This window comes from Rousettus aegyptiacus, unplaced genomic scaffold (genome assembly GCF_014176215.1).
Source record: "Rousettus aegyptiacus isolate mRouAeg1 unplaced genomic scaffold, mRouAeg1.p scaffold_m13_p_12, whole genome shotgun sequence".
Classification (NCBI taxonomy): Eukaryota; Metazoa; Chordata; class Mammalia; order Chiroptera; family Pteropodidae; genus Rousettus; species Rousettus aegyptiacus.
The window spans coordinates 21,081,637-21,105,143 of record NW_023416287.1 but is presented as its reverse complement, the minus strand read 5'-3'; the positions used below and the strand labels follow the sequence as shown (position 1 = coordinate 21,105,143).

The 23,507-nt window shown below is 46.9% G+C and overlaps 2 protein-coding genes and 1 long non-coding RNA gene across 3 annotated transcripts; 1 reads left to right on the top strand and 2 right to left on the bottom strand.

Annotated features, from left to right (window-relative positions):
• Positions 1-37: 37 nt before the first annotated feature.
• Positions 38-4,200, bottom strand: SOX12 (SRY-box transcription factor 12). Its single transcript, XM_036229552.1, has one exon. It carries the CDS (start codon positions 2,891-2,893, stop codon positions 1,940-1,942), a length of 954 nt encoding a protein of 317 aa, XP_036085445.1. The 5' UTR covers positions 2,894-4,200; the 3' UTR covers positions 38-1,939.
• A 161-nt stretch (positions 4,201-4,361) lies between these two features.
• On the top strand, positions 4,362-11,863 carry LOC107512898. Its single transcript, XR_004953632.1, has 4 exons — positions 4,362-4,500; positions 6,238-6,334; positions 8,304-8,646; positions 11,056-11,863. It is a non-coding gene; the product is annotated as an uncharacterized LOC107512898 (long non-coding RNA).
• A 7,990-nt stretch (positions 11,864-19,853) lies between these two features.
• On the bottom strand, positions 19,854-22,782 carry ZCCHC3 (zinc finger CCHC-type containing 3). The gene has a single exon (XM_016148873.2). The coding sequence runs from the start codon at positions 22,511-22,513 to the stop codon at positions 21,299-21,301; it is 1,215 nt and encodes a 404-aa protein (XP_016004359.1). The 5' UTR covers positions 22,514-22,782; the 3' UTR covers positions 19,854-21,298.
• Between the last annotated feature and the right edge of the window lie 725 nt (positions 22,783-23,507).

The window sequence follows — 23,507 nt, the reverse complement described above, 5'->3', positions numbered from 1 at the left end:
GAGGAAAGGCACAGACATGTAGAGCCACAGGGCGAGGTCGGGGCAAATACACTTTATTCAGTCCTGGCATCAGACTGGCGGGAAGTCCTGCTGTGGGTGCCAGTGCCCCAGATGGGAGGGATCCCTCCCCTCAGCTACGAGACTAGTTCTCCAAGACCACAGACAGTGACATCTCTTCACTCACATGACGTTTTCTGGGTTTTTTCATTGTCTTTGTTTTTTGTTGTTGTTTTTCTTAAAAAAAAAAAAAAAAAGAGAGAGAAAGAAAGAAAAAGAGAAAGAAAGAGCGCGCGAGAAAGGCCCAGAGCCGGAGCACCAAGCTTAAAGGAGGCAGCTGGTGGCTTTGTCAGCGACGGGGGAACGCGTGGGGCAGAGACCTACAGAGACCCTGGGCAGGGGTCCCGGAGGACTCTGGGACCGTTTGTTCCTGAGATTTGTGTATGTGAATGAGTTTGTGTGTACACCTGGGAGGGTGAACACACGCCGGTGAGATACAGGTAGAGGGCAAGGGTTGGGGAGGCCGGAGGGGCAGGACTTGAGTGGGGAGTAAGAGGAGTAACATCAGGGGCAGGGTCCGGAAGCCACCCCAAACTGGACACAACTTTGTCCTATAGCAGCAGCGCTAACCCCATTTTTCACATAGAAAAACTGAGGTGCACGGGGTACACCTCTACTGCTCTGACCGTCCTTCAGTCTCACTGGTCCAGTCGATGGTCTCTCTCAAGCCAGTTGTTTAAAAGTGGGGCTCTTCTTGCCATTCCATCTGCTATCATGCCTCAGTCTCAACCACCTAGTAGCAGCATGCCTCAGTTCCTCCCATTGAATACTGTCACTGTGGGAACAGAGGGACTTGGGTGATAGGAGGGGGCTGTGGGATTCGGGAAGAGCCCAGGCTGGGAATATGCCCTGAGGTGACAGGACACTTCCTGGGGGGGGGGGGAGCAGCAGGGATCCTGTCCCCAGACTGGTATGTATCTTGGTTCTGAGTTTTCTTGGGCAGTCTTTCTCTCTCGTAGTGGATTTCCAGAGAAAAACACTACCGCTCCCCCCCAATTCCCAGGTGGGAGAATAAAAGGTAGGTTTCTGGGGACCAAGAAAGGCTGTAGAGGCATTCAAGCAGTCGGTATGGGGAGGTGTACATGGGTCTGGGCGACCCCGTGAGCGAAATGGGGCTATGCCACTAGGGAGAGTTCCAAGTTCCAAATCAACCCTTCTGGGCCAGCTAGTCCCTTTCTCCCCCTTTCGAGTGCTCCTCCCATTAAGGCTGTGACACCCCGTTGGGTAGAAGGGAAGCCGCGGCTCCCGGATCAAAAGATTTCTCAGGATTGCTCTATACCGGCCCGGTTTCTCGGTGGAGAGGGCTAGAGGAGAGCAATTCGACTGGGACTAGCCCCCTCCTCCCAAGAACCATTAAGCATGCGCGAGAAGGGGGCGGGTCCCACCACTCCCAGGGTAAAGGGAGTGCGCCCCTCCCCCGCCCTGAGAAGGGAGGGGGCATGGGAGGAGCGCGCGAGGCCGCCAGCTGCAGCGCACCCTTAAACAAGGGAGGCGGCGTAGGCGAAGGCGGAGGGATTCGGGAGCAAGGGCGGGGGCGTGTCCTCCGGCCACGAGGAGGGGCATGTGCATAGTGGGGGAGGGGCACAGGTCTGTAGGGGAGGATGGGAGGTGTATCGGAGGGGGGCTGGCTGCTGGTGGCTGTGCAGGAGAGGGCAAGAAGGGGAGGGGCTTGGATGTCAGGGAAAGGGTGGGGGTTGGGCTGCCTTTGGGGTGTGTCTGCGGGGGAGGGGCATGACTGGATTCGAGGGGGATGGGCACGTCTGGGAGGGGGGAGGCTGAGCGGAAGATGGGGTGCCAGCCTCGGCCTCCGAGGGGCCCCAATACCTGATTCCTGTATGTAAACAGCTGGTTTGGGGGCGTGCGCGCCCCGCTGACGGTGGGCTCAGTAGGTGAAAACCAGGTCGGCGATGCTAGATGGGCGCCAGTCCCCCGCGATCATCTCGGTAACCTCGGGGGTGCAGTAGTCCGGGAACTCGAAGTGCGACGTGCCCGAGGGAGGCGGCAGGTCTGGGTCGCGGTCCAGGGCGCTGCAGTCCAGGCCGGCAGGGCCGGGGGGCAGTCTGGACAGAAAGCCCAGGGGCTCCTCCCCCGACGCCACCGTCTCTTCTTCGCCTTCCTCCGCCGCCGCCGCCTCCTCCTCCTCTTCCTCAGGCTCTTCGTCCTCCGACGGAGTCGGGGAGGCGGTGGTGACAGCCGCTCCCTCGCCCGACGGCCCCTGGGCGCGTTCCGCTGGTCCCCGAGCCGCCCTTCCCGCGGGGACCATCCTCCACAGCTCCCGCCCGGGGGTCTCGACCAGGCGCACTTCCAGCAGCTCCTCGTCGTCGTCCTCGTCGTCGTCTTCGGGCGCCGCCGCGCCGCCTCCCAAAGGCCCTCCTGCCGCTCGGCGGCTCCCGCGGCCAGGCAGCTGCGGCCCGGGCTTGAGCCGGCTGCCACCGCCACCGCTGCCGCTGCCGCCGGGGGGGCGGGGCCGCGCCTTGGCGGGCGCCCCCTTGCTCTTTTTGCGCGGCCGGTACTTGTAGTCCGGGTAATCCGCCATGTGCTTGAGGCGCAGCCGCTCCGCCTCCCGCACGAACGGGATTTTCTCCGAGTCCTGCAGCAGCTGCCAGCGGCGGCCCAGGCGCTTGGAGATCTCGGCGTTGTGCATGTCGGGCCACTGGTCCATGATCTTTCGCCGTTCGTGCTGTGACCACACCATGAATGCGTTCATCGGTCTCTTAATGTGGCCGCTCGGGGTCTTGCACCAGCCGGGTTCACGCGCCCCCTCCTCGGCCGTCCCGGGCCCCGGGGGCGGCGGCCCGCCGTCCCGCTTGGCCCGCGCGCCCCGCTGCTGCACCATCGCGCCTGGGCCCGGGGCCGCTAGACGCCGCCGGGGGCCGTCCGCATCCTCCGCGGCTGGGGGTGGGGGAGGAGGCAGCAGCGATGGAGGGGCGGCCCCGCCCCACAGCTCGGCCCGGCCCCCACGAGCTGAGGAGCAAGGAGCTGGGCGCTCTGGCCCAACGGACGGCGGGGGTAGAAGGTCAGCGGAGCGGTCTCAGGCGGGCTCGGCGCGCCCCCGCCGCCTCCGGCAAGTTGCGCCCCACGGCACGCCACACATTGTTTTGCGGGGGCGGGAGAATCGCACACCGCCTCCCTCGGCCCCCGCGGGCTCTCCTTGCAGCCTCCTGCTCCGCCGCGGCCCGAGAGCGCAGCTCCCCGCCCCGCCGCCTTCCAGTGTCTTTTTCCCCGCGCGGCCCCGCTGGCGCGCGCGCCACCCCTCCCCCTCGCCGTCTGCGGGCCGCTGCGGCGCGCGCGGGGCCGCCCCGTGTAAACACTGAGGTGCCCGCTTGGGCTGCGGCCGGGCCACGCCTCGCACTCTGGAGACGCGTCACCCGTTGCTGGGCAGAGAACCTGGTATTTGCATCTCCCAATCGCTGGCTGCCAGAGCAGGGCGGGACTCGGGCTGCGGGGCTGGGCGGTCTCGCGGCTGGGATTGGGGGTGTCGAATGAGATCGGTTTCTTTTCTTAGGCTGGGGACTGGAGGAAGGGTGGAGGGGCGCTCAGCGTGCTTCCCATCTGGCTCCGAAACCTTGTCTCCGCCCTGCATTGCCTTTGAAATTTTAGCTTATTCAGTGACACCTGCCGCCAGGTAGGACTCCGCCCCCTCTTCCGGGGGCGTCTTTTTGGACAGTCCCAGAACTGAACGTGTGTGTGTGGGGGGCACCCTGGGTTAGGAAAGATTTTTAAGGGGACAGAGTTACCGCGTCACAGGTGTAGCCTCTGCTAGTACACACAGGGTCCAACCACATAGAGGCTCAACAAATGCTTTTAGACCCAATATACCCCTTCAAATTTTTTATCTCGTTCGAGCCAGTAGCGTCCTGAGAAAGAAGGGACTATGACGCTCACCTCCTAGTTAGAAAACACTGAGGACAAGCCGACTGAGACGCGAATACTAGGCTCGCGGTCTCGGCTCTATTCCATACACGGCGCACGGAGAGGCCGGGGCGCCTCGTCAACCAGTTCACGGGCCTTAACAGCGCAGACTTGCCACTTTTCACTGCCCTCAGGCGATATTCGAAGATGAGTGGGTGTTCGGCGTGCAGGTCCTACCCTGCACCACGGCCTGCCTGGTGCGGGTCTAGGGCGCGGCGCTCCTTGCGTGTCTGGAGATGAGTGCGCGGGCACGGGGGCGGAGCCAGACCAAGGGGCGTGTCCGCGACGCACGCTCTAGGCGCGTGGCGGGGAGGGGCTGCGCGCTTCCAGCTCACCACGTGTGAGGCGGCTCAGGCACCGCTGGGCGTGTGCTGCCCCAGGGGTAGGTCACCTTCACGGCGCCTTGTGCCTGGCAAGTGGGAGGGGGCGCCGAGGCCTACCCTCTCGGAATCAGGAGCTGGAATGGGTCGGGATTATGGTCTCCAAAGTGGTATTCTGCTGAGCCGTGATGGGCACCATTCAGAGAGGAGGGTACATGTCTCTCGGAATAGTCCTTAGCCATCACTCGGCGGGCGGGGGCCGAGAGCCCACCCGGAGGGTGTAGGGCGGGGAGGAAGGGTGGAGGTGCGGCTCCGCAGAGGCGTGGGGCGGGTTGATGCTCTGGGTTCCCGGGAGGAAAATTGGAGCAGCGCCGGCGGGAGGGGGCAACTCTTAAAGGCACAGGGCACTTTGAAGAAGGCCCTGCTCCTGGCCAAATGGTTCAGTGAGGTCTGGCGATACCTATGTTTGACCATTCACAATGGCAGCCTGACTGGTTCAATGCTTGATGGAGTTAGAATTACTGTATTCACATCCCCGTATCTCTTTTGCTTATCTTAAAATGGGGAGAAAGCATATGGTTGTGTTACAATTAAGTGGGATATTTGCTGCAAACATCTCTGACGCCTAGTAAATGTTGAATAAATACTAGTTACCTGGTACTTAGGGTACCAACAACATAGAGATACCAACATAATAAGAAAGAATAGCAGAGATGGCTTTCACATTCAAAAACTTATCAAAGGAGTGATCATGGGAAAAATAAAAGCTTTTTTGAATTTTCGAACACTTTTCCCACTTAATACTCATTTTATTTTAAATGACACAATGCTTTGGGCCTCTCAAAGGTCTTATTTTGGCTCTAGCTGCGGCTATTATTATCTTTTTATTATTATTATTATTGTTCTACTACTACTACTACTACTACTACTACTACTACTACTACTTACATACTGGCCTGGATGTTCCGCAAACACATGTGGCTTGATTCCACCACAGGACCTTTGTACATGCTGTCTCCTCTTGCTTGGAAAACTCTTTGCCCCCCTCCACACATGGCTGGCCCGTCTCATTCTAGCTTCAGCTCAGGTAGACTCTCCAGAGAGTCTGCCCTGACCACTCTCTGCTCTTGCCCACCTGTCATCCTACATCTCAAGTGGACAGAGTTGCTTGTCTGTGCCTCATTTTTGTCATTGTCCATTGTTGGCTCATGTTACGTTTGTATGTATGTATTTACATATAATAAAAACCAGTGAATTCAACCTGGCACAAGCACAGAACATTGATAATAACCTGCCTTGCCCCATGAACTCCTTTTCCATCCCATCCCCTACCTTCCTCACCTGAAGTGGTGTATATCCTGAACTTTCCCTTTACATTTAAAAAAAAAAAAGGTTTTATGGAGATATAATTCATATATCATACTATTCACTCATTTAAAGTGTGCAATTAAATGATACGTTCAGAGTTGTGCAACCATCACCACAATTGATTTTAGAATATTTTCATCATCCCCAAAAGAAACTGTACTCATTAATAGTCACTCCTCTATCTCCTCTACCTCTGCTCTAACCCCCAGCTCTAGGCAACCACTAATCTATTTGCTGTCTCTATGAATTTGCTGCATCATTTTGCATTCCTAACCAGCAGTGTATGAAAGTTCCAATTTCTCCTTTTTCTTACTTTAAAAAAATATTTTCTTAAAATGTATCCCCTAGCCTTTAGCTTTATCAAAAGGGTATGTATCATGCTGTATATAATATTCTGGTATTTACTTTCTCACTAAATATTATAATACTGATTCATTTAAGTTATTATACCTGTATGAGGTATGTTCATATTCCACTGTGAGAATATACCACAATTTTCTTACGCATTCTCCTGTCCATGGACATTTGGATTATTGCCAGGCTTTTGCTCTTAGTAAGAGTTTACTGTTAACAATCCTAGGTGTGTCTCTGGTGCTGAAGTACAGGAAAGTCTCCCCAGTATCTTATGGAAAGTGCGATGGCACATCTGAGGACATATGACTGCTAATGTTTACAAGGTAATGCCAAACTTGTACTTTTCCACCAGCCGCATAGAAGAGATACTTTTTGTCCGTATCCTGTCCAAAGTTTGGTACTGTCAGATGTCTTCATTTTGGTTGCATTATTTTCTTCTATCACTCTTTCTGTTTTCTTCATAACACCTTCCACATCTGCAATTATTTTATTTGTTCACTTGTTTTTCGCTTGTTTCCTCTATGCTAGAATGTCAGCTCCAAAAGGGCAGAGATTTTCGTTTACTGCGTTATCCCTAGGAGAGTGCTTGGCACATAGTAGGTGCTCAATAAGTATTTATTGAATGAATCAAAGTCTATGCTAGGTGCACTCAAATTCCTATGGAAGCTCAAAGAAGGAAGTAAAATTTTGAAAAAACCCAAAACTCAGGTATGCCGCTGAGATGTGATTATAAGTGCACACAGACTCCCCTGGGTCCTTTCAAATGGGTGCCCAAGAGTCTAAACTTTGCAGGCCACAGGAGTTCAAGGCTGGGCTCACCAGTAAGCTGTTCAGTCTAGACTGCGGTAAGTAGGCAGTGAGGTTCTTGGAGAGGTGCTGACCACCACTGCCCCACCAGTTCAGGCCACCATCATCTCTCATCCCTCACTTGCCCAGCCTCTTTCGCACCCAGCAGCAGGTCTTTTTCCCATTCCATTCTCCTCCCCAAAGTCAGTGTGATGGGATTTTCTAGTCACAGATCTGATTATGTCTCTTACCTTCTTAAAAGTCTTCAGTGGTTCCCCATTACTCTCAAAATAAACAGCAGACTTTGGCCTGGCCCACTGGACCAAGCTTGGTCTGACTGCTGCTCACCTGTCTTCCTCCTCTCCCACTTTCTTTGTCTTGAGTCAGCTTCCAGTCTCATGGGCTTCTTTTAAGTTTGTGGAATGAGCCTCGTTACATCCTCACATAGTATGTTGTAAAGTCCATTTCCTCACCCTTTCCACACTTCCACCTCTCTGCCTTCTTTTTGTTCTCCTACCTCCATTTTTTTTCTTTTTCAGCGCACCAATGGACTACTTAGCTCATTTGACACTTGGAACAGATCATTTTTTAATACTCACCTCCTCTAAATGACATTGTTTTCAAGAGTCATGAAATACAGTGAATAATACTGATAATGGCCAGAAAAGAAATGCAGATGGTGAAAATATTCTTTTGTTGAACTTTGTATATGTACTGTCACTAAAAATAAATATTACAGTACAAAAAATCAATTATTAGATCAATAATTTTTAATTATATTTATACCTTTGAAAAAAGGCAAATGAAAACATCTATATAGTAGTCTATCACAATAATTACATCATTAATTACATTATAGTTTAAAAACAAAACACTTTAAGGATCCATTTCAATATTAAATGTATTATTTAAATTTGGTAAAACAATTTTAGTAAATAATAATATAATTTGACTAATAAAATTTGTAGTTACCACCTTGTAGTTCACTTTGTTTCACTGTGTTAAATTTTAAATATGAAAGCTTTAAGTGGTCCCATGGAATGACAGAATTGAAGCAACTCAAGTTCTGGTTCTTCATCTCATAATCACTGTGCTATCATTGTTTATTCTGAACCTATTGTTTCAACATAGACATATGGTGTACCAAAGGGGCTGGAGACACAAGTACTCGGGAAACGAAGTTGAACAATTCCAGGCTGTTGTGCACTTAGTCTCAAAATTAATATGGGTAGCTATGTCTGACTTGGCATGTGTTTGGGGCTGACTATATAACTAGGAGTGCTCTGAATTAACTTCCTTGTAGAATATAATATTTATTAGTACGTAAGTAATTAAAATTGGCTGATTTGAAGCTTAGGAATATTAAGATTCAAATTAAATCAACAACTAGATCTTCAGGGAGGGGAATTTTATCAGTGGCAAGGTTTAGAATTGTGGGCACATGATGATATTAAAATGCAGACTGACTTTCAGTCAGTTTTTCTATTGTTTTTAAATTTCCTGCAGACAGTACGCCTTCTCGTGGCCAGTACAACTCCAGTTGGTACACCACAGCAGAGCAGGAGCTCCATGAAATCGGAGAGCCCACATGATTGCTACTCTCACCATTGTATCTTACATCCCAGCACCCAACAGAGCTTGGCACAACATAGCCTTTGAATGTCTGTTCAATAAAGGGAGGAAGGAGCCAATAAAGTGTGGGCATGGCTAACTCAGGTGTGGGTGTGGGTGTTCCAGACACCATCATACAACTCCACCTGCCCCAAGTATGGGTAGCTCCAAAACATCAGTCTGCAAACTGGCATGGTCCTCAAAGACATTCATAATGAAGAGAGAGAATAACAACAAGGTAATTCGTTTTTTGATTCATCTAAATGTTGTCTTATTTAAAGAATGAAGAGATTATGATCATGTATGTGTGTGTGAGTGTGTGTGTGTATACTACAGGGCTCTTTTACTGAATAGTCTAGAACTGTATATGTGGGCTTGAGCACTTAAATATATAGCTAGTGAGAACCGAAATGTGCTGTACTGCAAAATTCTCACCACTTTTCAAAGACAGCTAAAAAGATGTAAAATATCACATTAATATTTTTTCTATTGATTATATGTTGAGATTATAATATTTCGGATATATTGGGTTAAATAAAATATTAAAATCAATTCCACCTATTTTCTTTTTTACTTTTTAAAATTTGGCTTCTGGAAAATTTAAATGACATTATGGTTTGTATTGTATTCTAATAATAGTACTAGTATAGAAGATTGCAGTTGTTCTCATCTTTATATAGCAGAATTAAAAGCGGGCAATCTTTTGGACTCTAAATTTTAAAATGTGTGCTTTTGCAGGGCAGGGGAAGGCATTGTTTTTTTTAACTTGTCTGTGAAATCCCGAAGTCTTAAAATCCTTGATGGAATAGGGTTACCAATCCGTGATATGTAGTTTGAGACTCAGAAACACAAGGCAGAGAGGAGAGAGAACTGTGGTTCCTGGTCACAGAAGAGGACAACATCAGAGTTATTTTTGCAGCATCAGCACGACTGATGGAATTGGGGAATAATCAGATTGGGAGAAGGAAGGGGGAAGTGACTAGATGGGAGAGAGGATTTTGTTTGGATAGTGAGTCTCATCTGGTGACTCTGAACTCACACCCCATTTATCCATCTCTGTGTCTCCTGGAGCATAGTCCTTACCCCCATACAATCTGACTCTGAAATTCACTAGACTTTTCCCTTTGGGAGTGACTATATAATTTATCATTAAAGAAGACACTATTAATAATTATGCCAGAACAACAGAAATAAACTGAAATTGCCTGAGTAAACTGGGAAGTAAGTCATCTTCAACTGGGACTTTAAATAATCAAAGCATTCAGGATATTAAGTCAAACTTCGTTCAGTGTTATATGAGTTTTTAGGGAGTTACTTGAACTCATTTGCCTCAGTTTCCTCATCTGCAAAATTGGAAGAGTATAATAGTAGGACATGGGACATGGCAAAGGTTCAATGAGTGGTAGCTATAACAAGAGTAACACAACAAAAATTATTTTTTAAAACACAAAAAGGTAAAATGATAGAGACAGTAAAAAGATGTGTGGTTAACAGGGTTCGTCGGGGAAAGGGTCAAATAGGGAAAACACAGAATGATGAAACTTCTGTATCATACTATAATGGTGGATACAAGATATTATGCATTTGTCAAAACCCACAGAACTGTACAACACAAAAAGTGAACCTTAATGCATGAAAAATTTTTAAAAAATCATTTAGGACATCTGGAGAATCCCAGGATGGAATACAGCATGTGACAAAACAACTGTATGTACAAAAGTATGAAACAACCTCACTGAAGGGGATGGGGAAAAGGGCGCTGACTTAAGTAACTTTAGAAATGAGTGGAGTCTGTAGAACAGCATAAGAAAGTGTACAGAAGTACTGCACTCTAGTTGAGAAACTTTCTCATGGGGGTATGGGTTAGCAATGCTGATAATGCTTTATGTGCATACTGGAATTGAATGATTAAGTAAATGGGTGATGAGAGCCAGGTTTCTCACTGTTGGAGTGAGAATTTACAGGTAAGTAAGAAAAAGACTAGAATGATTCAGGTAGTAATGGATGACAGTTGTAAATATAAATATGAACTTATGTTTAGCTTAATGTATATCCAGACGGTTACATACAGAAATACTTATAAGTATGTGATAAACACAGGTTAATATATACACATATTTCTTTGTTTTGTTAGTTGACGCTTCAAAGAAACAACACCCCAGCAATGAGCACACTTAGTCCCCAGATTTTGGTTTCTAACATTATTCTCCAACAGAAGAAATCAGGGCTGAATTCCATTGAGAAATGGTTGATTTTAGGACTGGAGCAGGAAAAATACAAGATAAGCAGATAAGCCTGGGGCATCATATAGTGCCAGAAAGTAAGGAAATGCTTAGCAACAATGAAAAGACAAGACACACAAAGATGGGGTATGTCAAAGGGACACAGGAGCCAAGTAAAAGCTGGCAAAGGCCAAGGCTGGAACACTGAGAACAACAAAATTAAGTAGTTTTGGAATGTAACCTAAAATATGAAATATCTATGAGTTCATAGTGAAATAAATGACTGAATAAATAAATAGAGGAAAAGTGACAAATCTTTAATGCAGAAAAATTCCAAATAAGTAAATATGCCATGCTCAAAGAGGTGTAACATAACTTCCCCCTCCTTAAATGTGGGCTAAGCACAGTTACTTCCTTCCAAACAGGACAGCATGAAAAGGGGGAAGAGATAACTTTCCAGTGGAGAAACCTGACAAATAGTACCTCAGCCAGGTCATCAAGGTCAACACCAACAGGAATAAATCATGTTGATGTCTGAGAAACTGCCACAACAAAGAGGAACCTAAGGAGAAGAGATAAATGCAATGTGGTTTCTTGATGGGATCCTGAGATAGAAGAGTTTTTCCTTGAGGAAAAACTAAAGAAATCTGAATAAACTATGAACTTTAGTTAATAACAAGGTATCAATATTAATGTAAGATGTTAATAGAGGAAACAGGGTGGATGGGTGATATAGGAGCTTTGTATTATCTTTGCAATGTTTCTGCAAATCTAAAAATGTTCTAAAAACTCATTTACTTTTTAAAAAATAGCACAGGGTGTTAAAAAGACATTTAGTTTATTTACACTTTAGAGCGCCAAAGCCATTACACAGCCTGCCTTAAAAATGGAATTTCTTCAGTGGGTTAAGAGAAATATTCATTTATTCTACTGTTTTAATGTTTTGAATCCAGGAGTTAAGTTGTCCAGTAAATGTTGCCTACCAGTTACTCAAGTGAATGTCTCATGAATTCAGCAACAGAAATTATGCGTGTTTAATTTGTATGTATCTGAAATACAAACAAGGAAAAATGACTAGGTCCTTGATAATTTTAAATTAAATGGAAATAAAAGAAATCCACATAGAGCAGGTGTCAACCCCATTGCCTAAATTTTCATTGCCTGAAATTGCTTTAGTAATGACATATGTTGTGTAATTGGAACAGTTTTGTTCTTCTTAAATAAAATATTAGCCAAAGATTATTCAGGCTGCAATCGACAGGCGTTACTGCTAGTTCTTTCTAATTTAGAGAATTCCTTTTTTTTTTTTTTTTTTTGAAAAATTGAGTCTGTTGCTACATTGAAGCTAGAGTGAGAGCAGGGTCGAAGCTCATTGGTGGTGTCCCTGGGCCGAGGGCAGGCTCTAAGCCAAGGGACCTGCTCATTGGTGGGCTCCCCGGCAGCTGTTGGGGGAGCTGGGATGGAGCTCGGAGCCCATTGGCTGTGTCACTGGAAGATGGTGTAATGGACCGCTAAGGCCTATGCAGCCGGTTTCTACGGCAACGGAGGCTTGAAAGAGCCACTCATATTTCGGCGTTCGCCCCCAACTCCCCCTTCCGGTGGGGGCAGGGCGGCCTGGATTTGAGGGCTGGTGCTGGAGGCGTGGGGGCTGGGAGTTAAGGGGACAGGGACTTCTTCCCACTAGTCAACCTGGCAAAGCAGTATTTGAACTGGGTTTGAGGATCCTGGCCTGCGTGATCACTGGGGAAAAAACCAGCCAAACAGAAAAGTATAAAGAGGAAAAAGAAAAATGACATATATTCCATCCTCCCCTGACCTATCAGTAACGTTTCATCTGTGAACGAACACAAAGCCTGGCACAGAATAGGAACTGACTACCTAAGGAGAAAGAAAGGAAGGGAGGAAGAAAGAAGGAGAGAGGGAGGGAGACTCCAGGATGTGCACAACGTGGCATGAGACAAAATGCCCGCCCTGTTGGGCGGAATGGCCGCAGAACCCTAGATCCGACCAAGGATGACGATCTTGGCTATGGGGGCTTGAAGGAGAAAGGGGTCGCCGGTGCACAAGAAGGAGGGAGGGAGAGGGTGGCAAACAGGATGACTAGGTATTTGAGAGACTTGACTCTGCTGTAGGATTCTGTGGGTTTACCTTCCCGCTGGCTCTGCCGCTTACCAGCTGCCAGTGCTTCAACTCTCCAGATAGCAGTATCTTTGGGAAGTTAAAAAAAAAAGAAAAAAAACCAGTATCTACTTCATTGAGTTGGTGTCAGAACTGAGTTGAAATATTACATGTTAACTTCTTAATACCATGCCTAGAACATAGTAAATGTTCAATCACCAGTAACTATTATAACTGAAGAAGGGGTAAGATTTGACAAGGTGGAAAAAATAAGGAGGTTATCATTATTGGTGTGGTAAGGAGGGAGTGGGGCAGTGTGGAAATTCTACAAAAGAGACCAATTTGGTTGTCATAGAGAAGAGCATGGGAGATGATAGCCAAAGGGCAAAAAAGAAAAGAAAAGAAAAGAAAAAGATAGTTAACTGTTCACAGAGTGCCTGACCCTTTGCCAAGTCCTTTTCATGAATCGATTTCATTTTTTCACCAGCTCTGATGAGGCAGTTACCATAAAACCCATTTTTTTCTGGTAAGGAAACAGGCCCAGAAAGGTTTTATAGCTCGTCTGAGCTAAGAAATGACATAACCAAACAGGCATTTGTGGGGCCCAAGACAAGAGTATAACTGGAGGTCCATATAACATATGTCTCTAAATAGTTAGAAATTATACGACAGTGTACAGTAACGTGTTAAATATGTTCTGTTCTCCTGGATGGATATACTGTCATAACTACCTGGATGACTAGGTTTGAATTATAGTTCCAGGATCCTTGGAGTTCTGGGGCAGTATGTTGGTCCGCCCAAGGAGAGCTATCCCCTGGATCCTGCATCTAACACTTGTCCAACTACCTCCCAGCCCATCGGTGAGGGACTTGGCATGTATAAGTGGACACCTCGGCCCCGACATCCAGGCTGTCTTAAAAACAACTGCTTTGAGACCTAAGCCTGAGGTCTGTAAGGTACGTATCAGACAGTGCAGTTGTTGCCCTCAGCTGGGATGGACCCAGGAAATGAGACCCACAAAGGCTCTGTAAACAAGCCTAGGGATATTTTGGAAGGGAATTCTGGGGTCTCAGAGAATATTCTAGAAAGGGAGGGCACAGACTCTGGGTAGGCAGTTCCTCTTGTGTCTATAGAATCCTCACCCTGCCTCCTGAGGAGGGGTAGTGGGAGCTCAGGGCAGGGCTTCTCTTGCCAGGCTTGAGTGTTGAAGCCAGGCATTTGGAATCCAGGAATCTGGTGCTCCCCTGTGCCTCAAAGTACTGGGGGAATATGCAGGCTAAATTTCAGTGTGATATGCCCTCAGGGAAACAGGGGAGGCTGGGCCTGACCTCCCAGACTGAAGGAAAGCCTTATGAAAGGTGAGAATGCTGAAGGAGTGAATGAGCTTTTTAAGGATGAATGGATAAGTTCTAATTCAGTTTAGACTCAATGATGGCTTTGCTAAGGGTATCAGTAAAGAAGGACGAGTGGACACGGACACCTGCTGATCTGTAACCTCAGCTAAGTAATTTCTAGATCATTCATGCTGTAAATATTTACTGGGCTTTTGTTATGTGCCTTGCACAGTGCTAAATGTTGGAGCTACAACCCAGAGCAAAAAAGTCATGGTCCCTGCCCTCTTGGAGCTCCAAATTGAGAGACAGAGGCGGATATTAATCAAACCATATCATAAAAAAACATATCGTTGGTAGCTGTAGTAACTGCTGGAAGGAAGGGAGAATATAAAAGGGCCTGGTCTAGAAGGTTAGGGAAGGCTGAAGTTAGGAAAGTGGCATTAGAGCTGAGCACCAGGGAAGGTAAGGGTTAACCACATGTCGGGGAAGATAGATTTCTGGAATGACTAGCAGGAGTCATGCCTGGGTTAGGGGGTGAGGCCCGGAGGAGGCAGTGCCTGGTGGGCCCCAGGGAGGACACAAAGTCTTTGAAGGTCTTTAAGCTGGGGAGTAATGTGATCAAATTTCATTCTTCTGCATTGAAGGAAAACAAGCTTGGAAGCAGGGAGACCAGTGAGTGGGCGGCTGTAGTCTTAAACTTTCCCATTAAATTTTCTTATTTTTAAAGATAGAGGAAATGGACTCCTGTCATTGCAGAGTCTACAGTAGTTTCTTTGAGGTGTTATGTTGAGTTTTGCACTGATTTTTGTTACTAATTTTTTTTTTGTCAAAGATAATATATGAAATAGTTAACACAAAAACAAAATCAACTCTCCCCAAGGATATACCATGGAAAATAAGTTTTCCTTCTATCCCAAATCCCAAATATTTAGTTCTTTTCGGAAGCTACGACAGTTACCAATTTCATTATATCCTTCCAGAGTTATTCTGTACATAAATCAGCATATGTATATATTTATTCCATCATTTTTAAGTGTACTATGTAAGTAACATTGAACACTTTAAATATCTTATAATTTTGTCAATTAAGCCTCAATACAGCTGAAAAAATAATATTAAAATGTAAATGGCAGCATACCATATCTTGCTTTTTCACTTCAAAATATGTCTTAGAGATTGTTCCATATTTATACATATAGTGCTGTCCTTTTTTTAACAACTGTATAGTGTTCCACTATTTGGGTGCACCATAGCTTATCTAACTAGTTACCAATTGATAGACAATCAGATTGTTTCCAGTCCGTGGTGCCCTAAGTGCTGCTTCAGTGAACATCTTGATACATACATCTTTGTGCATGTGTCCAAATTTAGCTATAGATTCATTTCCTATAAATGGCTGCTGAGTTAAAGATTACATGAATTTTAAATTTTGATAGTGCCAACTACTTTCCAAAGTTGTTAGTCCATGTTTTATTTTAGAACTCTGTAAAGTTTCTTTTCTCCTCTCCAACATATCTGTGTGTATTCGCATGAAACCTATCCTCCCCAAATATTTTTAGTCACATAGCTAGTGATGCTGCATGTATGTATATTGCCTGGTATACATGTCTGGTATGCTCTTGTGAAACTCTAGTTTTAACTTGGTATGATCTGACCCCTGCTCACCCTTAGCTTCCTCTTGTACCATCCTCCACCATACTGAACTCCTCTGCCTGCTCGTTGTTCATACCTGAGTTGATGTGAAGAGATTAATGGACACTTTGGCCAAGCACGAGGTCTCTAAGGAGCCAAAGAGCCTCTTGCGAAAGCAGTTGGATGCTAGACTGACTTCCTAGCACATAGAGAGGCCCAGGAGGAGTAGAAGGGTCAGAGTGCTAGACTGGCATTTTAGGAAGGTTGTTCCTTAGACTACCTCCTGCCCCCATCTAAGAGGCGCTCACCATTGACTTCCACATAAACTCTATCCCCAGTGGGTGCTCTTCAGTCCTGACCTTACTTGACATTTTGCAGCACTCAATACAATGGTTAACCCTGGTTTATATGTCTCTACACTCTTGTTTTCCTTCTCCCTTTTGGCTGTCCCTTATTAGTTTGTCATGTTATCGTTTTCCATCAGAAAAAACTCTCACATGTCACAGGTGCTTAAAGTATGAGCTGAGTTGCTATGATCTTTCTTCCCTCTGCTTTCTCTCATGACCCATTAGGAGGTTGTAAAATCTATTTAATGGGTCATATAAGCATTTATAAAAAAATGAAGTGAGAGAGTATAAAATACCAGGGTGTACTACCCACAGGGTTAGGTTAATATTGTTTCTTTATATATATAAACTTTTAAAATACATATGTATGTATGTGTGTATATATGTATATATACACACATACACACATGCACATGCATATATGTCTGCTGGCTGTAATGTAAAGTGTACATCTTATTGTGGGATGTGGATAAAGAGTGTGAAAGATATTATTATAGGACTCCTATGTTTATTTTTCAAGGCTGGAACTCTCTTTAGAATTTAAGATCTATGTATATTGAACCACATATTCCACATTTTCTCTTAGACATCCTCTATGGACACCTCAAACTCAACACATCCAAAATCAAACTCAAGACCTCATCCCAAACTTGGATTTTCTTCTCTGTTCTACATCTCTGAGAATGGCCCATCTATCCAATTGCAGAAGATGGAAATCTGGGAGTCAGTCATCCTTGGTACTTACCCTTCCCCAGCCCATGTCTAAGTCTTGTTGACTTAAATATCTAAATATATCTTTACGCTGCCTGCTTTTCTGTATCTCCATTGTTCAGGTCCAAGGTACTCTTATCTCTCACTTGGGTAAACTGGATTTTTTTCTACTTGAGCTCCCCTCCGACCCAATCTCTACAAAGTCTCCTGAATGGTCTTTTAAGAATACAAACCTGACCATATCACTTCCTTGCTTAACAATCTTTTAGTGGCTCCTCAATATTCTCAGACTCAAATTCTAAACATGGCTGGCCAGTCCCCCAACCCCAAGATCTCCAGCCTTATTTTGTACTGTCATCTCCCTCCCCCTCTCTGTATTCTAGCCACAGTGGCTGGGTGGGATATGATTGGTTGACAGACACCATCCATTTCCACTCTGTTTATGTGCCTTCTATGTTATACATGCTGGAAAGCTAAAACATTTTCTGAGTCCCTTGAAGCTAGGGCTCCAGCAATTAGATGCTCTTGCATGAGGTTTGGAAGGTAGAAGGCAAAGGTCAAACAGTTTTGGCTATTTTTGCTCACAAGTAAGGTTGTGGAGTCCCCGGCACATGGTCTCTGGCTTCAAGGACTTGATATTTCACTGTCCTGGCAGTAGTACTGGCAGTGGCTTTCTTACTTGTTTGTTTGTTTGTATTTTAGGCAAAGCAACCCTTGGTTGACCTCACAGATTGCAAGGACCTTGTCAGTTTACAATCCCTTATTTCTTTGTTACGCCTATAGCACCTGGTCTTCCTAGGTGTTCTCCCATTCAAGTACTAACCAGGCTGACCTTGCCTAGCTTCCAAGATCAGATGGGATCAGGCTTGTTCGGGGTAGCATGGCGGTCCACTGGCAGTGGCTTTCTAATTCCAGCATCCTGTCCTTAGGTGGCAGCTTTAGCAATGTGCCCTCAAACTCAACCTTTCCAGTGATGACCTCGTAGCTCCTGACTATGAAGGAGGTAGTAGCTCCCCTGGTAGGTCAGTTATGTGGTGTTCTAGGAGTCATTCCTAATACTCAGCCTAGGGTCCATCACTTTTTTCAATACCTAGAGTGGTTTTTATTTCTAAACCTAGAATTATATACCGGACTTCATTTGATTTCTAAAATTGGCCAGGGCTCCTCCAGTCTAGGGTTGCTATGCTTGTTATTCCTTCAGCCTAGTCTAATACCCCTGCCACCCCTTCACCCTCACCCCCATAGCTCAAATCACTCCTTATACATCCTTTCTATCTCAGTTCATACAAATTCTCTGGGATGTTATTTCTGACCCTTAAGACCAGATTGGTTTTCCTTGTTAAACATGATATCACTGTATGTTTCTTTTAATGAGTTATCACAGTTTATGGTACATTATTTGTATCACTCTAAAACTTACACTCCAGGGGGCTTAACTGTTTTGCTGTATTCCATTGCCTACAAGGAGTTAGTGCTTAACATACATGGGTTGAATGAATGAATAGAATGGAGGTGGCTAGAATGGAGGGTGTCAGGACAAAAATCAAGCCTCTTAAATAACACTGACAAGCCCTGTGCCACCTACTCTTGGCTTTTCCCAACTACATCTTCCTGTGACTGTCTAGCCAGCCTGAACATGCTGTGTTCCAGGTTTCTGCACAGGCTGTTTCTACTTCCCTCCTCCCCTGGCTCTTCTTCATCTTGCAGGTTGCAGTCAAGACATCTCTTCCAGGAGACCTGTACTGCAGACAATTCTGTACTGTTTTTTACCACAGTATTTAAAAATAATTAACATTAAAACTTGTTACTTTTCTGTCTCTCTCTCCCCAAGTGTACTGTCTTGTTCATGGGTATATGCAGAGCACCTTGCACAGAGGGCCTGGGTCGAATGGCCCTCAGTATTTATTGAAAGTTGAATGAATGTCAACTAGTCGGCCAGCCTCAGTCTGGGGATCTCTGCACACTCCCCAGGAGCCCATGAACAGTGAGGAATTGTAATTTGGGGGCTGCTATATCAGGAGAGGAAGCTGGGGGAGGTTTGCTATGCTCTAACCCAGAGGCTCAGTCCCCAGACCGCCAGGCAGGAGGCCCGCGGATGCTATGGGGGATGGGCAGGGAAACAGTTTCTTCCTCAGCTCCCTCCAGGAGAGTTGCGGGGGAGGGGCAGCGAGGGGGAAGATTCCTTACTTGGAGGCTCCTTGGCACAGGAAGAAGGGGGCGGGGAGTATGATGAATGCATGCTTTCTCCCCGCCTCTGGCTTCCAGCCCTGTGAGGGAGAAAAACCTAAAGCAGACAAGGGAAAGAAATGAGGGGGTGGAAGAGGACTGGAGGAATCGAGGACGGAAGGGTCTGTTTGCTTTGGGAGACAGGAAGGCGAGGCTGAGCTGGCTCTGAAAGGCAGGGTTCCCAAGAACCAATCAGGCCCCAACTATACAGGATCAGCTCTGGAAATCTCGAATCGCTGACTCAGAGGGTCAATACACTGGGAACTTTAACTCTTAAGATCATCAGATCATCTTAACATCTGAGCTGGAAAGTCCTTCAGAGGGTGTGGGTGTGTGGGGTGTCTCAAGGGCTAGCTTGAAGGGTATTCTCTGGGGTTACCTGGATTCACTCTCTCCCTCTCATAAAGGTAGAAGAGATGACATTTTTTTGAAAGCCCATGAATACTTTGCATCCAATTCCTGGCACTTAAAATAACTAAGATGAAGCTGACTTCTTCCCTCCGTTTTTCTCACTGGTTTGTAATTTCCTGGGGGCAGAGTACTCATCTTAGTACCGTTCAGAACTGTGGTCTCAAACCTGGCTGCCCACCTGAATTGTTTTGGGATGCTTACTAAAAGTGTTTTCACTAACTCCATTTTGATTCCTTGGAGTTTAGTTAAGGGCTTAAAACTTGAGTTTTAACAGTGTGCTAAGTGAACAACTCTAAAGGGCCTGGCACAACAGAGTAGGACTAAGTGTTGCTTGCAGTGGATGGAACTGTATTTGCAGGGCAAACAAATGGTGTGTAGGAAGTATGGATTGAACTGGTCTGTGTACTCATGCACCTAACACTTTGAAGGAAATAGCCACAGTAGTGTTAGCAATACAAAAGATAAATATTTATTCAAAACAAAACTTTTAACAATGGATTTTACATTCTAAGCCACAAGGAAATAGCAAAACATAATACAAAAGGAAGATAAAAACTTAAAAGTAGTGTATTGTCTTTTCTTCTTTAACTTGATAACACTTAGTTGACCCAATTGTTCTCTAGCTTGGCCTATTTTGCAAGTACATTTTAGAGTTTAACAATTCAGTTATTCTGGGTTAAAATCATCTTTCTCCTGAGAGTGGAGGTTGCAGGTGAGCTCCATTAGCTGCTTCTCTTGGGTTTCTAACTGCTGAGACTAAGGTGCAAATGTAAACCTTTGGTAGGTCTCCTTACACAGGAGCACCCCCATTTCTCACTGGTGGCTATGGGGAAGGGTTAAGGCCCCAAAGGCCCAGGCACACCTTAATCCAGATACAGTACCCCAGGGAGCTATAAATGCACCCTGGATTATGTTCCTCTGTCCCTCTGCTATCTTTCAACTATTCAGAAGCCCCTGCTAAGTCTTGTCTTTCTGCTTCCTCCCCCAGATTATTTCTTAGCATTCCTCTAAACTCATTATTCTGCAGAGATCAGACTTTCTGGCCCCTCAAGTGTTGAGGAAAACGTTATGAAGTGTGAGAGGTAGTGGAATGAGCACCGTGTTTGGGGTCAGGGAACTCTACTCTAGGCCTAGCTCTGGCACCAGACAACTATTTAATTTTGACCCAGTCATTTAACCTCTCTGGGCCTGTTTCACTGTTGGAAAACAAGGAGATTGTTCTAAGTCAATTTTTAGGTCCTCTCCAACAGGAAAATTCTAGATTCCAAGATTCTCTGAAAAATGGCTTCTGAGTCACTAAGAAAGAGCTATCATAAAGTCCATGCTTTTTTAATGCCATAAGAGAGGCCCTTGGCCATGATTCAGAGCTTACATACACTTCTAACAACACTGGTTTCACAAATTCTCAGACCACACAGATTAGAAGCAGCAAATTAAAAAGGGAGGGGAACAACTGCAAAAGATAGACACCTTGACAGAAGTTAGAGTCAACAATGTTTAAGTCAACACACACTGATGGAGTGCCTACCATGTGCTGGGCCCCATACCTAGTGCTAGGGCATGGAGATGAACAAGGCAGCCCAAAGGGTGAAAATCTGCGGAGAAGACAAGGCATGGGGAGTAACAAGTACAAAAGTCCCCAAATACAAAAGCAAAACTTAAAAGAGGGAGACATATCTGCACACTACAGTTCTTGGTACTCGTTACTGATGACAGTCACCAAATCAGAAAAGGCCGAAATGGAGTAAACTCGGTTTAAGAAGGCAGAGAGCGATGTCTCTTGTAGGTTTAAAAAGATCTTCGGACACGGTAAAAAAATGGTTTTAAAAAAAGTTTTGGCACTTAAAGAGGGGTAAGCTGGCTCTGTGTTCACCATGGCAGGCAGGCGTTCAGTGCCCGGCCACGCCGGTTAGCTGCGCTGCCACGGAATTGTGAACTGCTTTGGGACACTGGGCAAAGGCGTGTCCTCGCTTGCCACAGAGGTTGCATACGATGCCCTTCCGGCAATAAGGGCTCAGGTGCCCCTCCTCCCCGCACCTGAAGCACCTGTCCTGCGTGCAGCTGCCGCTCATGTGGGTCCGGGAACCACATTTAAAGCACGTCTTGGGTTGCCCCTTGTACCAGCTGTAGCCCCGTTCGGCCCCCAGGAAGAAGGCCCCAGGCAGGTGCCTGACACCGCCCTCCCCCTGGCGCAGCTCTATCTCGCACTTGTACTCCCCGGTCCAGATCCCAAACCTGTCGGTCACTTTCACAGGCACGGCCAGCACATCGCAGTGGCGCTTGAGCCAGGTCACAATGTCCTCCACGTCCACGGTCTCGTTCCGGAAAAGGATGAAGAGCGTCTTCAAGCTGGACTTGCTCCGCCCCAGCACCACAAAGTTCTCCCAGCAGTCCTCCTGCTCGCGCTTCTCCTCGTAGACGCGTAGGAACAGGGCTAGCTTTTCCGCCGAGCGGAAGCTCACGTCGAACTCGCGGCTGCCGGGGATCTGGATGACCGCGTAGATGTCGCTCGGATCCATGCCTATGGAGCGCAAGATGAGCGCGCCCACGACGAAGTCCCGAGTCGGGCAGGCGCCTTCGTCTCCCTGGAAACAGATGCGCACGAGGAAGCGGCCCTTGCCGGGGCCCGATGCTGGGCTCACCATCGCCGCCTGATCGTCCTGAGGAGGCTGCTCAGCCTCGTCCTCCGCCGCACCGGGCCTGGCCGGGGTCGCCATGGCCGCCGTCTCGGCCTTCTTCCTCCTACCGGCCTCCGTTGCACCCTTCTTCTTGCGGGGGTCCGCCGTCTCGCCGGTCGGGTCTCTCCGGCGGCCCTTCGGGTCTCCGTGGCCTGCCGGGGGGAAGTCGTTGAGGCCTGGCACCGCTAGGCCCCCGGGGGCGCCGAACCCACCGCTCGCGCCGCTGCTACTTTCCTCTTCCCGCCGGGGCGGCCGTGAGTCGCGGAACTCGCCCTTCTTCTCGGCTAGGTTCTTCACCACCTGGGCCCAGCCCAACTTTTCGCGGCTGCCCTCGGCCTCCTCGGTCCGGACTGCTGGGCGCGTGGGGGGCAGGAGTTGCTGCCGTCCCCGCTTCCTCTCCTCCTCGGCGCCGCCGCCGGTGGCCATTTTACCTCCTTCCCAGCATCCTCCACTCGCTCCCGCAGCCAAAGAGAGACCATCGCGCGCGCCCGCGGCCCGTCGGGGCTGTGGGGGTTTCGGGTTTTTTAATTTTTTTTTCTTTTTGAAATTTGACGCTCCTCTGCCCCGCCCCGCCAAAATATATTTACACGTGGTGCAAGGCGGCCAGCGCTTGCTGGGAGCCCCCTGGTAACGGCCGAGCCTAGTTTCCGCCAGGGCGTACTCCCGCCACACCTCCTCGGCACCACCGCGGGATGGGGAACTTGGAGCGCGTCCCTGTCCCTTGCGAGGGTTTGGCAGCCTTGGGCCTCGCTCTCGAGGATTTGGTATTTCGCAAGCGGTCCTTGATGATTCATTCAAACAGCATTACTAACGGCCCACAGCCCAAAGGCGGGACAGAGTTGAGAAAGATCTTGCCCATTTTTTCTATTTATACCTTTTCTATTAAAAACAGAAGCAAAACTTTGCTCTCTCACAATGTGTTGTTTTTCCGACGTTGGATTATGAACATTTTCAAACAACGTTGAAAGAATTGTACAGTGAACATTTTGTTTTTAACTTTTTAATATTTTAATTTTCTATCATTAAAATTTTACTATATCACACCTATCACACCATACGTATATCCATCAGTCCTTATTTTTTTTGATACATTTCCAAGTAAGTCATGTTGCATTCTTTAAAAAATAAAAAAATCTCCAGCATACTTAAGACAATTATATCGAGCACTTAAGTGCCCAGTGCTGCTCTAAGCACATTGCAAGCTTTATAACATGAAATCTTCCCAAAACAATGCTGTAATTACACATTTTACAGGACGCAGGGGCTTTGAGATGGGATTAAATCATTTTGCCAAATGGCAGAGTTAATAGGTGGCTCCACATGTAGGTGGCTTATATTTATTAAACCGCTTTGCTTTCACATTGTGGATCAGGACTATTTGCATCAGACACTCCAAGAAACCTGTTAACACAGATTCCTG

Coding starts and splice junctions, on each gene's coding strand:
- SOX12 (XM_036229552.1), bottom strand. CDS start 2,893: ATGGTGCAGCAGCGGGGCGCGCGGGCCAAGCGGGACGGCGGGCCGCCG.
- ZCCHC3 (XM_016148873.2), bottom strand. CDS start 22,513: ATGGCCACCGGCGGCGGCGCCGAGGAGGAGAGGAAGCGGGGACGGCAG.